Genomic DNA, 20514 nt, shown 5'->3' with positions numbered 1-20514 from the left:
GTGTTTAATCAATAGTCTTCTGCTTTGTTCCTCGATGTGGAAAGCAGTGTCTATTCATTCAGCAAAGGTTAATGCCAAGGGTCAAGTGATTTCACACTCTCGGTCGGATCCACAACATTGCAGTAGTTCAGATGCCTTAGACAATGATGACTCAGTTGGACTGATTTATTGCCACTCGAAGGCCTTGCTTAATACTAAAGTGCTCTCTTATGATAATACCTCAGAAAATAGCACTGATAAAAGAGGAGGCAATAATTACCTACATTTTGAAGTAATGTCTTCATTTCTACATCCTATAAAGATGTAAGATCCATTTTAAATGATCTGCTGCTTGTATTAGCAAGCCATTTAAACAAGATCTTACCAATATTATCTCTTCTATGAAATATACCATGGAAGAAATTTAGTAATCCTTTGACACAAATGTAAATTATAAGTAATACATGATTAAACATATGTTTTAGATAATACATTTTTAATATTTACTTACTGCAAAATTTTTATATCAGATAAGATAAAGGAAAAATAATTACAAATAGGAAAAATATGAATCAATATAGTCAACTCTTGTAAGAAATGAAGACAGTTTGCAATTTGATTTCTTCCTTTTTCACCAATTCAAGCCCAAGACAGGCAAGCTGCCTACAGATTCTTTCTAAATATGATTCACTTACACCAGCATTATTTGAGGTCACTGTTTTAAACCAGAACACATTTGACTATGTCAGGGGTTCAATCTTTAACATGTTAGCATCCATGAATATTATTCAGTAATGCCTCATTCCAGATGTGCTTTATATAATGAAAGAAGTTCAAATGTCACCAGGAAAACAGTGTGAAAAGAATTAATTGGAAAGCTTATCATAGGAAAGTCATTTAGAATCCAGCTTTCACTAATGTATCTGTGGATGAATTACATATACCAATCAATTAGTAAAATAAAATAAATCCTGTAAATTTATCTAAAGACATCCTATCATAACAAGTAGAAGAATATTTGAAAGAGTTGATTATATTCCATTCTAGATGATTAGTATGTAAAGCACTCCAATATAAATGTTCTGCCTTCTACTCCCTCTTTTTATAGGAGATACAGTGTTCAGAACTCTTAAACTATTTAAAATAATGATTAATTCAGAAATCCTATTTCAAACTATTTTAAACAAGTATTTTAAAGTTTAACCTATGAATGGTTCATGTTGATGTATGGTAGAAACCAATGTAATATTGTAAAGCAATTATCCATCAATTAAAAATAAATAAAATGCTAAAATTAAAATACTTTTTTAAAAATTAAATATATATAAAATGTTATACATTAAAAACAAACTTTTGTATTTGTATAATTCAAGAAAATTTAGTTTTAATCCTCAACAACAGCCTCTGCCTTAAAAACAAACAAAATGGGCAAAAATCAGTAATTTCGATGAAAACAACAATTTCATGGTGAAGCAATCACCCATATGGTATCTAGAGGTCTGAATTTACCTTTTACTCAAACTTGTCTTCAAAAGATGATGACTTTTTTGCCACTTTATCCTATTGGGAATGATTTTATAGGCCATATGATAGAAAATGACCTATAGTAGAAAAAAAAGAAAGATAATTAAGAACAAAGCTCTTAAAAATAAGACAAAAGAGCAACAACTGAATACATTTGCTCATTCTTAGCAAACACAGCATTAGTGACCTAAGCACCCTAAAGAAAGGATTGTGAGCAAACGAGATTGGATATTTCAAAAATCTTCCAAAGGTATTTTTATACTCAACTTTCCCATATACTGTCCTTTAAGCTAAAGATATTTCCTAGGAAATACAGGTCACTTAATTCAAAAGAGCCAACTGACTGGAACAGACCCTGATGCTAGGCAACACTGAGGGCAGGAGGAGAAGGGAACAACAGAGGATGAGATGATTGGATGGCATCATCGAGTCAATGGACGTGAGTTTGAGCAAACACCAGGAGATAGTGAAGGACAGGGAAGCCTGGCAGGCTGCAGTCCATGGGGTTGCAAAGAGTCCAGCACAACTTAGTTACTAAACAACAAATTACAAATAATGTGATAACTTCGAATGCCTAATAAAATATTTGCATATTTTGAGTTCTATAATTGCATTTAACATGCATATATATAATTCTCAGAATAAAATGTTCAGTTCAATTCAGTTGCTCAGTCATGTCTTTGCGACCCCATGGACTGCAGCATGCCAGGCCTCCCTGTCCACCACCAACTCCTGGAGTTTACTCAAACTCATGTCCATCGAGTCGGTGAAGCCATCTCACCATCTCATCCTCTGTCATCCCCTTCTTCTCCTGCCTTCAATCTTTCCTAGCATCAGGGTCTTTTCCAATGACTCAGTTCTTCACATCGGGTGGCCAAAGTATTGGGGTTTCAGCTTCAGCATCAGTCCTTCCAATGAATATTCAAAATGTATATATTGTTATTTTTCCTATGGTCATAATAAGTATGAACTATAACAATTTTTTCATGTTTCAGTAAAACCTAGAAAACAACACACTTCCAAGAGTGCATTTTTTTATCTAAATAATAATCATCCCTTCAAATCCTAACAAAGTATTAAAGAAAAAACCATGTGTGGTCATTGTCTTTTCTACTCTTATGTGTTCATATGTGCAAAAAAGGGAGAAAAAGATATGTATGAATCTCTATTAATGCATCTCTTATCTCAGAAATTTAGAATGCTTAAAAAATTAATGTCTCCTTTCAGCCTTACATACTCATGAGCTATAATTCAAACTCTTTAATAATGCTTATTTTAGTGCCTTATATGGGAATGATCTCAAGCACTAAGTTTCTCTCAATAAAAACATCACTTAGATCAGGATAACAAGTTTAATGGGCTGATTTTTTGATAATTGTTGTAGAACACATCTGTAGCTGTCCTTTCACTGTATCAATTTCAAAATACCTAAATAGGAAAAAGGAAAAAAAAAGACCCTTTCCTTTATATTTTCAAAATTATTAAAGATATTCACAAAACCTTTATCGAAAGGTTCAAACTATTATTGTAATAAAGTTGCCAGAGCGTCTAATAAAATAAATTTTCTATAAAAATTTCACTAATGAGTCAAAAAATGATAATAAAGTATATTTTTTTAGTTAGTATGAAGACAGCACTTGTTCATTTTACAAAATTAAGAAAATTAAGTACAGCTTGGTGACTATTGGGCTTCCCTTGTGGCTAAGTTGGTAAAGAACCCACCTGCAATGCGTGAGACTATCGTAAACAATATATCATGTACTTGAAACTTACTAAGAGAATAGATCTTATGTGTTCTTATTACAAAATAAAGATTGTAATTATGTGAGGTGATACAGGTGTTAACTAATGCAACTGTGCTAATCATTTAGCAATATGTGTGTAAAATCATCACTTTATACACCTTAAATTTACACAATGTTATGCCTATTTTATCCCAATAAAATTAGAAAAATATTTTTACATTTTTAAAAATTAAATTCAAATACACAAAAATCGAAATTAAAAGACCTTTCACCTTATGTATTTACCCATGCATCCAGTCTTTTGTATATATGTGTACAAAGACATAGTATATATGCTATATATGCTATACATATACATATGTAAAAAAAACATCTAAAATATAATGTATTTATAATGGAGTCAGAGGGATAGCTGGAGAAGGAAATGGCAACTCACTCCAGTATTCTTGCTTGGAAAATCCCATGGACAGAGGAGCCTAGCGGGCTACGGTCCATGGGGTCGCAAAGAGTCAGACACAACTGAGCAATTAACACACACACACAGACTGAGACATATAATTTTTTAACTTTTCTCCTAGGAATATACACTATGAATATCTTTGCATATACTTATATATTCTTCAGGATGATATTAATGATATCAAATTTTACTTTATTGATTAACCACAGTAATTTAGCCATTTTTTCTCTTCTTAAGCATTAAAATTATTTTCCTTTTAGTACTATCACAGATGAAGCTGTGATAAATTTTCAGCTATATTTAGGAAAAAATATCCTAGAAAAAGAATCAAAGGCTCAAAGGACACAAAAAGTCATAAAACTTCAGACAGGGTAGAGGAGTAATCTCTCAAACTGTGAAAATTTCATTGTTAACTTCATGAAGCAAATAAAGAATGGAAACATTTTGACCATCGTACACACATAATTTCCCTGATGCCATACTATGCTCCACAGTAGGCTTTACAAGTTCCCTTTACTTTTCTCAGCAGTCAATAACTAGTAAGTTTCTAATCACTGTTTTGTTCAAAATTTTATTTTTAATAAGCAATACTGGATATTCAATCATCTTCAATCACACAAAGGGAAATTATGAAAGCTTAGTCAGCTTTTAAAGGTTGAATATAGCATAACAAGGCTTTCCAGGTGGTTCAGTGAGAAAGAATCCACCTGCCAATGCAGGAGATCAGGAGACATAGGTCCCATCCCTGGGTCAAGATGTTCTCCTGGAGTAGGAAATAGAAACCCACCCAAGTATGGTTTCCTGGAAAATTCCACAGACATAGGAGCCTGGTGGGCTACAGTCCATGGGGTCACAAAAAGTCATACATGACTGAGGAGCACAGTATGACAGGCATATATATCCTTCTAGAATGTCCTAGATTCTTAAGTTTGTAGCCATTTTAAAGATAAAATTTGACTCTATTATTGAGGTTACATGTTATCCAATAGAACGTATTAGTAATAAGTTCAGTTCAGCTCAGTTGAGTCGCTCAGTCGTGTCCGACTCTTTGTCACCCCAGAGACTGCAGCACGCTAGGCTTCCCTGTCCATCACCAACTCCCAGAGTCCACTCAAACTCATGTCTATTGAGTCTGTGATGCCATCCAGCCATCTCATCCTCTGCCATCTCCTTCTCCTCCCACCTTCAATCTTTCCCAGCATCAGGGTCTTTTCAATTAAGTCAGTTCTTCCAATCAGGTGGCCAAGTATTGGAGTTTCTGCTTCAGCATCAGTCCTTCCAATGAATATTCATGACTGATTTCCTTTAAGATGGACTGGTTGGATCTCCTTGCAGTCCAAGGGACTCTCAAGAGTCTTCTCTAGCACCACAGTTCAAAAGCATCAATTCTTCAGCACTCAACCTTCTTTATGGTCCAACTCTCACATCCATACATGACCACTGGAAAACCCAAAGCTTTGACTAGACAGACTTTTGTTGGCAAAGTAATGTCTCTGCTTTTAAGTATGCTATCTAGGTTGGTCATAACTTTCCTTCCAAGTAGTAAGCGTCTTCTAATTTCATGGCTGCAATCACCATCTGCAGTGATTTTGGAGCCCCAAAAAATAAAATCTGCCATTGTTTCCATTGTTTCCCCATCTATTTGCCATGAAGTGATGTGACTGGATGCCATGATCTTAGTTTTCTGAACGTTGAGCTTTAAGCCAAACTTTTCACTCTCCTCTTCACTTTAATCAAGAGGCTCTTTAGCTCTTCTTTGCTGTCTACCATAAGGGTGGTGTCATCTGCACATCTGAGGTTATTGATATTTCTCCCGGCAATCTTGATTCCAGCTTGTGCTTCATCCAGCCCAGCGTTTCACATAGTAATAAAATAAGTATCAAACCAATACTTTTTTTAGATGTGTTAAAGTCAACTTGGTTAGGAAATTCAACATAAAAACTCACTATTTCCAAATTCTAACACAAACCAAAATCCCAATTAAAGGTATTTTTGGCATAATTTCATTTCTAAAGGATTATCCAATATGGACTTAGATGAAAAAAATTCTTTATATATTGCCCTTTGCTTGTTTATCTACATTCGTTAACTTAAAATTCACTTTAAATATTTTCCTTATTATATAAATACATGAAAATTAAAGTCACCCTTTATTCCAAAGACTTTAAAAATAACTCAAATATTTTCACATTAATATATCAGTAGTTAGTTACATTAACACATCAGTAGTTAGTCAACATTTTTAAATGCTAAGTTTTAAAATAATTGCATTAAACTAATATTTGATTGACTTTGATCAGTGCAAAAATCAATAGGATAGCAGTTTTAGAAAATTGAAATGAAATGAAAATTTTAATTTAGAAATGTGAGTATCAATAAATACTATATACCAAAAGTATATACGGCTATAACAAAAGTATCAAAGGATAAAGTTGACGGAATTCTTTGTGAAGTAGAATTTTTGATAAGCAAACCTAATATTGTTCATTTTATTTGCTTATTTTCAGATTAATAATTATCTGAATTATCCAAATATACTGAAAAAGACTACTAGATAAACTAAATGAAAATAAATCATGTTTTTCTTTTGACTCATTTTTACAAATTAGACATGCCCTTCACAGAATTAGGTAAATCGCAATCTTGTTGGGGTTTAAGAGTCATGGGTAGCACTTCTTTTGGTTAACTAAAAATTTTTAAAGAATTGTCACAATATAGTTTAAGTGTTAGTACATAGGCCACCATTTTTATGTATAACAAAACTTATGACAAATGCACATATTCCACCAAATTGTATTATATGGAGCTAAAGTGTTTTTGAATATACATTTCAAAGATTTCCTTTATCTTTGCTTGTGTACATGTGTGCTCAGTTGCTAAGTAATTTCTGACTCATTGTGACCCCATGGACTATAACCCACCAGGCTCCTCAGTCCATGGGATTCTCCAGTCAAGAATACTGGAGTGTGTTGCCATTTCCTTCTTCAGGGGATATTCCCAATCCAGGGTTTGAACCTGTGTCTCTTGTGTCTCCTGCACTGTTAGGCAGTGCTTTTCAGGTATTGCATTCAAGAAGAAATTTTATATCTATAATGATTGTTCACATTAGGATAGACAAGATTATGTAGCACAAACAATACCCAAATATTAGTGAGTTAACATTAAAAAAAATGTATTTCTAGCTAACACTATCTAGTCACCAGGTGGATAAAAGCTTCTATTCATGTAGAGGCCCCAGGATCCAGATTGATGAAGATTATCTTGATGCATATTCCATGATCACAATGCCAGAGGGAAGAGAATGTGACAAATCACACACTTCTCACAACACATTTGCCAAAGCTACACTTTACATATCTAACTCTGTGTAGGCAAAGAAGAACTAGAAATATTTAGTGATTGGCACTAATTCTAGCACAAAAACTCAAGCATAGTAGGTGATTAAATATGCATTTTATGGGATAATTAATGAAAAAGCAAGGCATAACAAAATAGTAAAAAAAAAATAAATTTCTCAATGTAGTTGTATATTATTGAGTTTTACCATAAAACAGCCCTTTCTTAAGTATTGGAGAATTAATGAATGAGTGAATGAATCAGTCTGTGAGTGAGTAAATAATCACAAACCTTTTTCACTGAGAAAATCCATGTCATTGTCACATGACAATGACATCATGAAGGTAATTCTGTTACTGTATGAATAATTGGCCAGGTAGAAAATTTAATGGAAGATCTAAAACGTTGTATTTGCTAGCAAAATAAGTGACTTTTTGGCATTATGTGGATGAAACATAGGGAAACAAAATATTTTCCTAAATTGCTTTCATTTTAAGATAATTGTCCACCCAACTGAATTATTTTCCCCTCGGTACTACCCAATGTGTGGTACTATTCTTGATTCTGCAAAAATAATTAAAAACAAAAAGTATAATGCCATATTTTAGACATGTCCCAGCATGAGAGGACTTTTCAGTCGGGATAGGAAAACAAGCACAGAAACATCTGATTGCAATATAGAGCAGAATGAGGTAAGTACAACTACTCAGAACTGAACTGGCCCCAAAACATGAGTATTTTGTGTCACAGGCGTTTTACTTCACTATTTTTTCAAAAATAAATGCTCACAGCTCAAGGAATTCCTGCAGCGCAAATATTTCTTCTAATTATAGAAGGAAAAATAACCCCAAGTGATATCCTTTAACAAAAATGCATCCTTAACATCCCCTATGCAAGCCTGCAAAGTATTCTTAGTTTTTAGAAAAAAATCAGAGATGTTAGCATAGCTTTATGATTATGTTTGTTGGTCTTCTTAAAAGCCTTCAAGGTACCTTTTTCATATATATGTGTACACACATACACACACACACACATAAACACATAATGAACTTTGATATTTAGCAGCTTACATAGGGATTAATTTCACTAATTTAAATGAGACTGACACTACCATCTTACAGAGAAACCTGAATGAACTTTTGGCCAACCCAATACAATAATCTCTCCATGTAGCAAATGACCCTTAGCAACTGCTCAAACAAATTATCCTATTCTTCAAGTAATTTTTTCACATTCAGGTTTTTAGTTTTCCTCTCTGCATTAAGTAAAGTTTTTAAAAAGCTTTCAATATTTTCAATTGTGCATAATATATAATGACACTTATGCTATAAAGAACACATTTATTAATCATTTCAAAACTAACAAACAGCCAGTTCACAAAACAATGTAGATCATCCTTAATCATTTTTAGAGAAAATCATTAGGTTGAAGGGCTGTTTCAAACATTTCAATATTTTGGATTATTCTTAGGCCACAGGTAAGACAGTGTGCCTTTCTAGATATTTTGACAGGGCTGCTGAAATCTCATTCTGTATATTTCAGAAGGCTCCTTCCAATGCTACAATTTCATGATTCTATGCTGAATACTGCAAAGACAAAGCTATTCTCTGCCTAAGGCAACTGCGAGAAAGGATTACATAAAGAAGAAAGTAAAGACATAATGCTGCAAACACAATGCAATATTTAATATTGGAGGATGGGGACTAACTGAACTTTAAGACATATGAAGACTATGGCTGATTCATTTTGATGTTTGGTAGAAACCAACACAATACTGTAATTGCCGCTCAATTAAAAATAAATAGACTTTTTAAAAAGACATATGTTGCTGTTTAGTCACCCAGTCGTATCCAACTCTTTGCAACCCCATTGACTGCAGCACACCAGGCATCCCTGTCCCTCACCATCTCCTAAAGTTTGCCCAAGTTCATGTCCATTTAATCAGTCATGCCATCCAGCCTCTCATCCTCTGACACCTTCTTCTCCCTTCTGCCCTCAATCTTTCCCAGAATCAGGGACTTTTCCAATGAGTCAGCTGTTTGCATCAGGTGATCAAAATACTGGAGCTTTAGCTTCAGCATCAGTCCTTCCAATGAGTATTCAGGGTTTATTTCCTTTAAGATTAACTGGTTGACATATACGAAACCTTATTTCTGAGACCATAATGAAACTATCAGTTTAAATTCATATGCATGTTTGAACTGGGTTCAAATTCAGTAACGAAGCTATTATTGATTCTGTGGAACATGACTTCAAACCTGAGCAAATACTGAACCGACTATGAGGGGCTCTTAAACTCTGGATGTATGTACATAGACATCTCAATTTAACAACCAGACATACATTAAACAGCATTAATAGCCAGGCACTTAATGGATCAATTCCCACTGTTTGTGTAATGTAGAAATAAAAAAGGCTTATTAAATGACAAGCTTTCCCTGGTTTGTGCTAATTAATTATACTCCGCATCTGACTGCTAATTTAGTGGGAAAATGCAGCCCCAAACCACGGTTTCGGCTTGAACTTTGCCTCGGCATCACCCAGTTCAGCAGAGTGCTGCCGCAACCCGCCTCTGAACGACACCAGTATTAAATTAGAGCACAAGGCCATCAATTTAATAAGTGCTGTAGCAGGTAATTTGAATAAGGACATATTAGTATTCTACCAGTGCACAACTAAAAGCAGCTGACCTTTCAGACCAAAGAAGATCCTTGAACACACTCAGCTGAATCTGAGAACATGGTAATAATCTGACAGTGGTAAGAGTGCCAAGAGAGACGTTTATGAGCCTGGACCCATTACTATACATCAGGCTTTCTCTGGTGCTCTGCGACTAGTTTATATACCTCTGCCTCTCATTTTGCTCCCGCTCTCTGCCATGAAAGAAAAGAAACTGAAATTAAGCTTCTTAAAAAAGCATATATCCAGTGACATGTTTTGAAACCCTTCTTCTCATTTGGATTTATGGTACAAAGAACACAAAACCAATCAATGCACATATAAACTAGGTGTGAGGATCCACATAAGAAACCATCAACATCTTAAACTATAAGCAAATCTAACATAAACAGAAATAAAACTGCATCTCCCAGATGTGAAACCATTAGAAAACAACCCACATGATCATAGATGAGAGCTTGGACCCAGGAGTGAGAAGAGAACTGGGTTTGAAGCCCTGTACTGTCAAATGCTCGCCATCATACCTGCAGGAGCCGAATGCACTGAATTCAGTTCAATGACATTTATCGAGTTCCATTGCATACAGTGTTGTAAGCCCGGAGGTTAAAAAGATGAAAAACATTTGATCCCTGTTCTCAAGGAGATCAAAATCTAGCAATGGTGACAGAAGCAATATGTTATTAATCAAAATACAGACTGAGAAGTGCTTTCAAGCACAGAGAATAGTGATCAATTTTGACTGGTGGTTTCCAGGAAAGGTTTTCAGACATGGCAATAGCTGGGCTGGGCGTTGTGAGTATTTTACCAACAGAGAGAATGGAATGTGATCTGGTGGGAGGTGTTAATCAATGGAAATCTACTGTATTGGGAGAGGAAGATACACTGAGTTAGGTGACAAATGCAGACGATGCATTTAGTTGAAGAGTAGGTGGAGTTGCAAGTACCTGATTGTGTATGCTTCAAAAGGGTTTCTACGTAAGCAGAAACAGAATGGATTAGTGAATTTAAGAAGAAGGTGTCTTAGTAAAATCAGGCCTAGATTTGGAGGGATGTTTACTTTGTTGGAAAGATTGAGGGCAGGAGGAGAAGGCGACGACAGAGGATGAGATGGTTGCATGGTATCGTCGACTCAATGGACATGGGTTTGGGTGGACTCCGGGAGTTGGTGATGGACAGGGAGGCCTGGCGTGCTGCAGTTCATGGGGTCACAAAGAGTCAGACACGACTGAGTGACTGAACTGACTGACTGACTGACTTTGTTGGCCTCACAAGAATGCTGTAGGCCAAAAACACACCCAAAGTTCAACCCAAAAGATGGGGACCATATAGTCTCCAACAATCATATTTCTTGGTGTTTATCCAGAGGAGCTGAAAACTTACATCCACCCAACAACACGCACACATATGTTTGTAGTAGCTTTATTCATAATCACAAAAACTTGAAAACAAGCAAGATGTCTTTCAGGAGGTGAAAAGATAAATAAACTGTAGTACATGCAGATAGGTGAATCTTATTCCTCACTAGAAAGAAATGGGCCACCAAGTCGTGAAACAACATGCAGGAACCTTGAATACATTTTATTAAGTGGAAGAAGCCCATCTGAAAAGACTACATACTGTGTGATTCCAACCACATGACATTCTGAAAAAGGAAAAAACTATCAAGTGGCAAGGAGATCAAGGTGGTTACTAAGGGCTGGGAAGGAAGGAGGAATCAGTGGCAGAAAAAAGATTTCTTGGGCAGTGAAACAATTCTATACAACACTGTAATGATGGATATGTGTCGGACATTTGTCAAAATGTACAGCATCAGAAGTAACCCCTGGTATAAACTATGGACTTTGAGTGATAACAGTACGTCAATATAGGTTCATCAGTGTAATAAATGTACCATGCTGGTATAGGATGTCAATACAGACTGGGGAATACAGTACAGAAGGTATGCAGAAACTCTCTCTATAACTTCTCAATTTTTCTGTGAACCTAACACTGATCTAAAAAAAAATGTCTACTTAAAAAACTGCAAATAATAGATTTAAATTTGATCATATAGATAACTCTATTAAATACAAATGGTCTAAAAGCCTATGTTAAAAGGCAGGGTTGTCAAATTATAATTAAAAGACGTGAAATCCAACTGCATACTACAAACAAGAAATCTACTTGAAATATAAGATAAAAGAGATGGAAGATGAATCATAAGTAAGCTAGCGTGACTGCATTAATTTCAAAGGACTTTTCAGAACGAGAAATATTATCAGATAAAGAACATTTCAAGGTGACAAAAAGTTCAGGAGGACAAAATAATCCTAAATGTGTATATAACTAACAATAAAGCTTCAATGTTTTAAAACAAAAACTGAACCGAAAGAAGAATCCAATTTAGTTGGAAATTTCAAGTCTTTGCTCAGTAAGTAATAAAACAAGTAGACAATAAAATCAATAAGAATATAATCTACTTGACCTAATTGACATTTTTTATACTCCAACTCAAAATAGCTGAAAACCAGTGCACATACAGCCTTCATCAAGATCCACCATATTCCTGTCCATAAAACAAATCCCAAATTTTTGAAGGATTAAATCATACAATGTATATTTTCTGAGTTTGGCAGGCAGAACAATGGACTCCCCACCCCATAGATGACCATATCCTAGTCCTGCAGTCTGTAAATATACTACGTTACACAGAAAATAGGAAATAATACAGTCGTGAAAAACACACAGGGCTTCCCTGGTGGTCCAGTGGTTAAGAATCCACCCAGCAATGCAGAGGACACCAGTTTAATCCCTGGTCCTGGAAGATCCCACAAGCCATGGAACAACTAAGCCCATGCACCACAACTACTGAGGCAGTACTCTAGAGTCCACGAGTGGCAACTACTGAGCCCATGCACTACAACTTCTGAAGCTCAAGCATCCTAGAGCCTGGGCACCACAATGAGAGAAGCCACCACAATGAGAAGCCCATGCACCGAAATGAAGAGTAGCCCCTGCTTGCACAACTAGAAAAAGCCCATGCACAGCAACAAGACCCACCATAGCCAAAATAAATAAATAAACACACATAGTTGCCAGCAACACTTAGAGGACACTACGTGGTCTTGTAAAAATCAGTTGAGCCTCTCAAGTCTGGAAGTAGTTCTACCTTTTGATCCCTTCCATATGCTTGGCTCCTGTTAAGGGAGCCAAGCATAATCAGATTTAAAGATATGATGACTATAAAACTAATCCAGGTTTACCCTTTTTTTGTCTATTTTAATTTTTTATTAAAAATTTTTTTTATTTTTCAATTTTTTATTCTTTGACCACATAACTACAGCAATCATATCCACCTCCATGGGTTTGCTGGGACCCTACCTTCTCCAGGGGATGTTTGGAAATGTGCAGGTATTTATTGCTACACACTGATTGGGGGGTGGGAGGGAATGCTACTATCACTTAGAGACTGGACCAGAGATCCCAACTATCCTGACATACTCAACAAAGAGTTAAACAACGAAGAATTATCCTATATCAGAAGTCAAGAAATACTGCATAAGTTAAGGATATGAGCTCCTTATTCAGAAAAATCCCAATCAAATTGAATCTTGAGAAAGAGATTCTCTCTCTTAGTTTTAATTTTTTAACTCTGCTTAAGAGTAAAATAAATGTTTAACTCAAGAGTAGGAAAAGGAGGGAAGATTGAGCAACTGTATGTAAGTTGCTTAGCAGAATATCCATCATGTAGAAAACAGTAAATATTGGTCATCATTAATAGTGGTATTATCAAAAGTGATGGAAGACAGAGTATTAAGTCTAAAGGGTAGAAAAGTATCAAAAGAATTTTGTATCTAAGATTTAATTTAGAAAGGCAGAAGGATTCTGGATGTCAAATATTATATGCATGTTTCTCCAATTTGAGAAACATATATAGCTGGTTTTCAAATTCAAAGTGAAGAAGGATGTAATCTGAATATTATCCTTTAGGACTTAAATAAATGTTCTTCTTAATCCATACTACTAGTTAAATTAAGAGGATTACCATTTTGTCTTCTTTTGACAAAATATTCAAAATCAATAAGACCGCCTCTGGAAAAAAAGGAACTATGTCTTCAGTTGCACTCTCCACCTTGCCTACCCAGGTCAGAAAGCCATCACAATGATTCAAATATAGAGGGGAACATCAGATCCCTGTACTACACACATTGAGATCTAAGAAAATGCCATTATACTTATCGATTCAAAAAGAGAAGTTGAGAGTGAACCCTAATGTAAACTATGATCTTAGGATGATTATAATGTGTCAACATAGGTTCATCAATGGTAATAAATATATCACCCTGGTGGGAGATATTGATAAAGGAGGAGACTATGCATTAGGAGGCAGGGGATATATGGGAAATCTCTGTACTACTGTCTCAGTTTTGCTTTGAACCTAAAACTACACTAAATAATCAAGTCGATTCTTTAAAAATAAATAAAACAGTCAATTAAAAAATAAAGCTCAATAAAGCTATTATATTAAGATAAATTGAATGCTGCTTTCATGCTGAGAGAAAGAACTTGAAAAAAATCTGTCATTACACTGATATCTAAGTCTAAGTCTAAGTCGCTTCAGTCGTGTCTGACTGTGTGATCCCACAGACGGCAGCCCACCAGATTCTGCCATCCCTGGGATTCTCCAGGCAAGAATACTGGAGTGGGTTGCCATTTCCTTCTCCAGTGCATGAAAGGGAAAAGTGAAAGTGAAGTCGCTCAGTCGTGTCCGACTCTTAGCGACCCCATGGACTGTAGCCTACCAGGCTCCTCCGTCCATGGGATTTTCCAGGCAAGAGTACTGGAGTGGGGTGCCATTGCCTTCTCCATTACACTGATATAAACACCACCTAATGTTCGAGCATGCCCTTTCAATGTTGTATATTCTTTAAAGAAAAAGGCACATTACTTGATTTGTCAGTAAAACTTACATGCACTACACGAAAAAGAAGCATGGACAGAGTCTGACTCATTCATGAATGGAGCCCTCAGCCGGATATGGGACAACAAGCGTGCTGTCATAGGTATAACTTATGAAATGGATAAAATTTCCTTTTCTACAATTATTAAAATTTCTTTTTTTAATATTCAGAACTTTTATATTTCTTTATTATTAAAATTATTAAACAATTATTAAAATTTATTCTCTGCCTTCAAAGTGAACTTGATTCAAGCATCAAGAATTTCCTCAAATTTCAGCATCAAATATTTCACAGTTAAAACATTAAATACATTTGCTAAAGAAAACAAAAATATAATCTTTTTCATTTTTAAAAGGCATTCAGCTTCAGAAAGTACCACAATTTATAATATAAGCGTCTAGTTTAAAATATAGTACTTCATAATGCTACATCCTGCTAGTATTGGCTGAAGAGAGATGGACACAGTAGAGACAGAATGAATGGCATCATTTAAGGCAAAAAAATAATATATATCAAAGTATCTGAAACATCACTCTGCAGTTATAAACACAGATTAGCATTTTTCATATGAAATATAATATCTAGTTAATATGGGATAAATTTAGTATTCAGAATACTTAAACACTATTATGAGAGACAACACATTTAAACTACTTACCATTTTCCTATATCCAGTAAGTTTTTCTTATAAGAGCTTCCTGACACATTTATGTTCACAAATAATATTTTCTAGGACCTTCTCCCTTTACTATTTACCTTATCTTTCACACTTGTCTTTCAATACCACTGATTTGTTCTTGATCAGTTTGTAAAAAAGTTATTATTGAGAATAAATCAACTCATCATCACAGTGTAAAAATGTATACATAAAACATGTACATGCATGTATATGTGTCATTATTTTCTTTATAGAAAGAAGCAGATTTGAAATTTCCCCCTTACTAGGATTTCAATGCCTTTTAGATAATTTTACTGTGGTAATTTGACATTAATCTTGTATCCTCGAGAGCACAACGCATGCCTGACAAAAATCTAACTTGATCTAAAAAAAAAAAAAAAATCAAAGCTCAGTATTTCCAAAACTTCAAAACCCAGAATTTAAAATAATTCTACAATACACTTGGCACTAAGAGTTCTAAGTTATCTGATGGACCCCGTGGCAAAGTATAAGCAATAGAAATTCTTCCTGCTGAGTATTTGGATAGCAGCCTCAAAAAAAAAAAAAGTTTAAGCTATTTCTTTTTACACTCAATATATTCAATTAATATTTGTTAAGATGCATGTATGGATGAGAGAGTTGGACTATAAAGAAAGCTGAGTGCCAAAGAATTGATGCTTTTGAACTGTGGTGTTGGAGAAGACTCTTGAGAGTCCCTTGGACTGCAAGCAGATCCAGCCAGTCCATCCTAAAGGAGATCACTCCTGCATATTCATTGGCAGGACTGATGCTGAAGCTGAAACTCCAATACTTTGGCCACCTGATGTGAAGAGCTGACTCATTTGAAAAGACCCTGATGCTGGGAAAGACTGAAGGTGGGAGGAGAGGGGGATGACAGAGGATGAGATGGTTGGATGGCATCACTGACTCAATGGACATGGGTTTGGGTGAACTCCGGAAGTTGGTGATGGACAGGGAGACCTGGTGTGTTGTGGTTCATGGGGTCGTAAAGAATCGGACATGATAAGCGACTGAACTGAACTGAACTGAAGAAGTATATATGGCCCTAGACGAACTGCTAGGGTTACCACATAGGAGCCTCAAGAGAGAAATTAATTATATCCATACGTGCAACGTGATGAAACTGGTGCTAAGGAATTAAGTCAATCTAGTGACATATTCTAAGAATTGCACATACATTGATATTGCTGCAAACTAAGCCTTACTCCTGTATATTTATTTTAGTATCACTAACAAATACATGAACTTCCCAGGTGGCACTAGTGCTAAAGAACTTGCCTGCCAATGCAGGAAATATAAGAGGCTCAGTTTCAATCCCTGTATTGGGAGAATCCCTGGAGGAGGACATTGGCTACCCACTCCAGTATTCTTGCCTGAAGCATCCCATGGACAGAGGCACATCACAGGCTACAGTCCACAGGGTCTCAGACATAACTGAAATGACATAGCACACAAATACATAGAATCTGATATGGGAAATCATTTCAAGTTCTGCTATTCTTTATGTTAGTTGGGAAATACTCCGGTGTGTTATAGTCAAATTTACCATGTATTAGCATTTTGAAGGAAAGAAGAAAGAAAACTGAAGGGAAATGAAGAAAAGAGAAGACAAAGAAGAACGCCTGGAAGGAACTGAACACTCTCTATAGACATTATCTGCATCGGTTCATGTCAGACCCCTATAAGGGAAAAATGTTATTGTCTGCATTTTATATATGAAAAAACTACTTTGGAAATACTATTTTTCCCAGGGTAAATACAGAACAGAATTGGCATTTAAATTCAGGTCTTTGCTGAATCCATATTCCACATGCCTTTTTCTCATCCCCAGGATATCTTCTTGGGCCACCTACTTTTTGATTTAGGAATAGTATCAACACATGCTTAAAACCAAGTTCTGTCCAGTGGGGAAGGTTCTAGTCCTTCCGATAAATTCCTCAGTAGGCCATCAGCTGACTACTGGATGTATGCCTAACCATTCAACAAATATCTTTTCCTTCTCTGACCACAGTAAATGACAGAGATTTCTCACCTTCTAGTTAGTATCCATTAGCAAGTAAGCAACACTCTGGAAGCCTAGTCCTCAAAAAACCACAATGCAACAAATGTGTTGAGGATAATGCACAGAAAGACTGTAGAATGCCTCACCTCCTGCTTGCTTCTCCCTGGAGGTTTGTCACCCACTGTTATTTTTTATTTATGTAGTATCGTAAATGTGAAGCTCTGTTGATGGGGATAAAGCCTGTGCCAGAAAGGTCAGAAACTTGGTTCACTTCCTGTGCCTTAAACAGTTCTTTGATTCATTAGCTTTTTAAAAAATTAATCAGTAAGGTTTTTTTGAGTGCCTAATAGAGGAAAAAACCCATCAACCTTTAATGAATTGTTGGAACATTTTTCATACATTCAAGAAATATATAAACCTAATTAATGTTTGGCCAAGGTAATAAACTTTAACATTTCTAAAAGGACTTTTGTCCATATAAGAGGCAATGTCTCCACGGAAAGACGAAGCAGTGTCACTGAAGGTAACAGATTTCAACAGCAAAGGCAAAAGCAAATTACTTGTTCAACATTTCAGAGTTGGGCCAGGTGAAACAGGGGATCCCCAGGTGGCTCAATGGTAAAGAATCCACCAATGCAGGAGATGTAAGAGACAAGGTGGGATCACTGGGCTGGAAAGATCCCCTGGAATAGGAAATGGCAACCCACTCCAGTATTGTTGCCTGGAAAATCCCATGGACAGAGCCTGGCGGGCTCTGAAGTGGCAAAGAGTGGGACATGCCTGAGAGAGAGAGCACACGCGCGCACACTGGGTGAAACTACACACATGACTATACAACAACACTCTTCACTCATAAGCCTAACACTGGGTCCACACCCCAGGGAGCCCTCTCCCCTTAGCAGGCATCCTAAACTGGACAGGAAAGTGCTTGTTGCCATATCCAGAGCTGGGGGACAGAGGTGGATGTGGGGTGCTATCTGCAATTAGTTGCCAGGCCTGATGGGGAGACACAACAATAATCATTATGCAGTGTGCAGGACAGTCCTTTACAAGGAAGAATTGTCCAAAATGTCAACAGTACCACATGGACCATTAACATTTAAAAAAATGAATATTTTAAGGCCAATCTATAGTATTTTATTTGGTTTCACAGTGTTCTAAAATAAGTTTGTAGGGAGCATGTGTACTCCAGCATGACAGACACCTGACCCTATTTTCTGAAGTCTTTCTTTCTGATTGAGTTACCTATCAGCTCCCGAAATGTACTTAAAGCTGAAAACCTCTACATTCTGAACATTGTACAATCATGTACATGGATGGCCCCAACCAGGGTAGGTAAATGGTATACTCTCTCAAACTCTTTTAGTTCTGGGCATGTATATCACTCACAGTTCCTGAAATCTTGAGCAGATCTTTTTCCTGGTTAGAATTCAGGAAAGAGAATAGGAAGGCAACATAGGCTTCAATAATATGCAGATTTAATAAACTTATCTTTTAAGTGGGTCTTTCCATGGATAACTCTGTTTAGTATCAAAAGTCCATAAACAAGAGATCTACAACTTGACTTGAATTGTTGGTGTTGGTAGCTTCCCCTTTGTTATGTCTTAGGATGAACACTGTCAAAACTGATAAGAAGGCAATGCTGTCCCTAAGGCTCCCTCAGAAAGAGAGCTAAGATATATACATTTTCTTCTGTGTCAATTCAGGTGTAGTATTTACAAAGGTAAAACTATTATTTTCTTATTTAAACTTCCATTATAAGAATCATTTTGTTAATGTCCAGTTTTATTGCAAGTTCTCAATTAGATGCTGCAGTTCCTTGATTTGGATCTTTGATAATTCATAAATTCTTTGGTTTAACCAAATTTTATTTCTTTAAATGAAAATCAAAGTTTAACTCTAATACATGCTCTTTGAAACAAGTAAAATTATAAAACACAAAACTATTTTAAGGCAAAGCTAAACATCATCCCCTTCCAACAATGCCCATGCCCTCTGCTAAGTTCCTTATGCCCCTTTATCATAACAAGTGACTGGCCATAACAGTTTGCTGCTGTAACTTTTACACATTTCTCCTTATTAGCAGACATATACAAATAGATATGTACATAAACAAGCATATATATGATGCTAAGAGGTTTTTTTCTATTTTTATTTTTTTATTTGTTTTGCCATACATTGACATTTAATTGTTGATACTGAAATAGAATCATTAAATGTATATTGCTACAAACATGCATAATATATCCTGGACATCTCTATAAGTTAGTAAATATAGATTTCTTATAATATTTAATTGAGCTGAAGGAGAAGGAGATGGGAAAAAAGATTAATGAAGATGTCAGACTTCTTGGATCTTACAATCCAAGACCATAAATTTGTTCAGCTGAAAAATGTGCCCTGTTCTTCAAGACAAAAGAAGAAAAGACTCCAAAGAAGAGTCCAAGATTAGGGCTGACTCCTCAGTTTCAAATGGAGAACTCATCATCTCCCTTTCAACAAGCCAGATGACCTCTGCTCAAAGCTGTAGGGGAACAGGACCACCCAAAGTCATGAGGTGGGACCACCCAGCAGAGGCCTAGGGGCCCCTGCTTGACAGAGCTACTGGGGCAGGACCTCCACTGCTATGGGTCTGAAAAGCAGGACCACCACCCCAGTGGGTCTGGAAGGCAAAGCGTCAAGCCAAACACGGGTAAACTTGAGGCTTAAAACCTCACAAAATTTGTCTTGCTAGGTTTTGGACCTACTTGAAATCTGTTACCCCTTCTTCTTCCTCCTTCTTTCCAAATTTATCCATTTTGGAATGTAATTGTCCATCCTCTGTCTGTCCCATCATTGTAATTTGGAAGGAATATATTTGATTTCATAGGTTCACAGCTAAAGAACAATTTGCCTCATGGTGATCATATCTCAAGTCTCATTCATAGCTGATTTACATGATAATTAAATGAGCCTTTGGACTTTAGACTAGAACTGATGCTGGAATGAGTTAAGCCTTTTGGAACTGTTGGGATGGAACATATTTGACACTGAGAAGAATATACATTTGGGGGCCCAGGGCAGAAAGCAATGAGCCAAATGTTGGTGTCTCCTCCCAAAATTCACATGTTAAAATCCTAATCCTAATGCATTGGTAATTGGAGATGCAGCTTTGGTGACGTAATTAAGTC

At 36.0% G+C, this 20514-nt stretch overlaps 1 protein-coding gene across 1 annotated transcript in view; it reads right to left on the bottom strand.

Annotated features, from left to right (window-relative positions):
- The window catches only part of LOC145510937 (uncharacterized), a 571176-nt gene that overhangs the window by 362518 nt on the left and 188144 nt on the right, over positions 1–20514 (bottom strand). Inside the window, exon 5 of the mRNA XM_081503112.1 lies at positions 1489–1580. Within this exon, the coding sequence (XP_081359238.1) occupies positions 1489–1580 (92 nt within the window). The remainder of the gene's footprint in view (positions 1–1488; positions 1581–20514) is intronic.

The sequence above is a fragment of the Giraffa tippelskirchi genome, chromosome 6 (assembly GCF_054371585.1).
Source record: "Giraffa tippelskirchi isolate mGirTip1 chromosome 6, T2T-mGirTip1v1.2.pri, whole genome shotgun sequence".
NCBI lineage: Eukaryota > Metazoa > Chordata > Mammalia > Artiodactyla > Giraffidae > Giraffa > Giraffa tippelskirchi.
The sequence above is the reverse complement of the archived record's forward strand: the minus strand, read 5'-3'. Positions and strand labels throughout refer to the sequence as shown.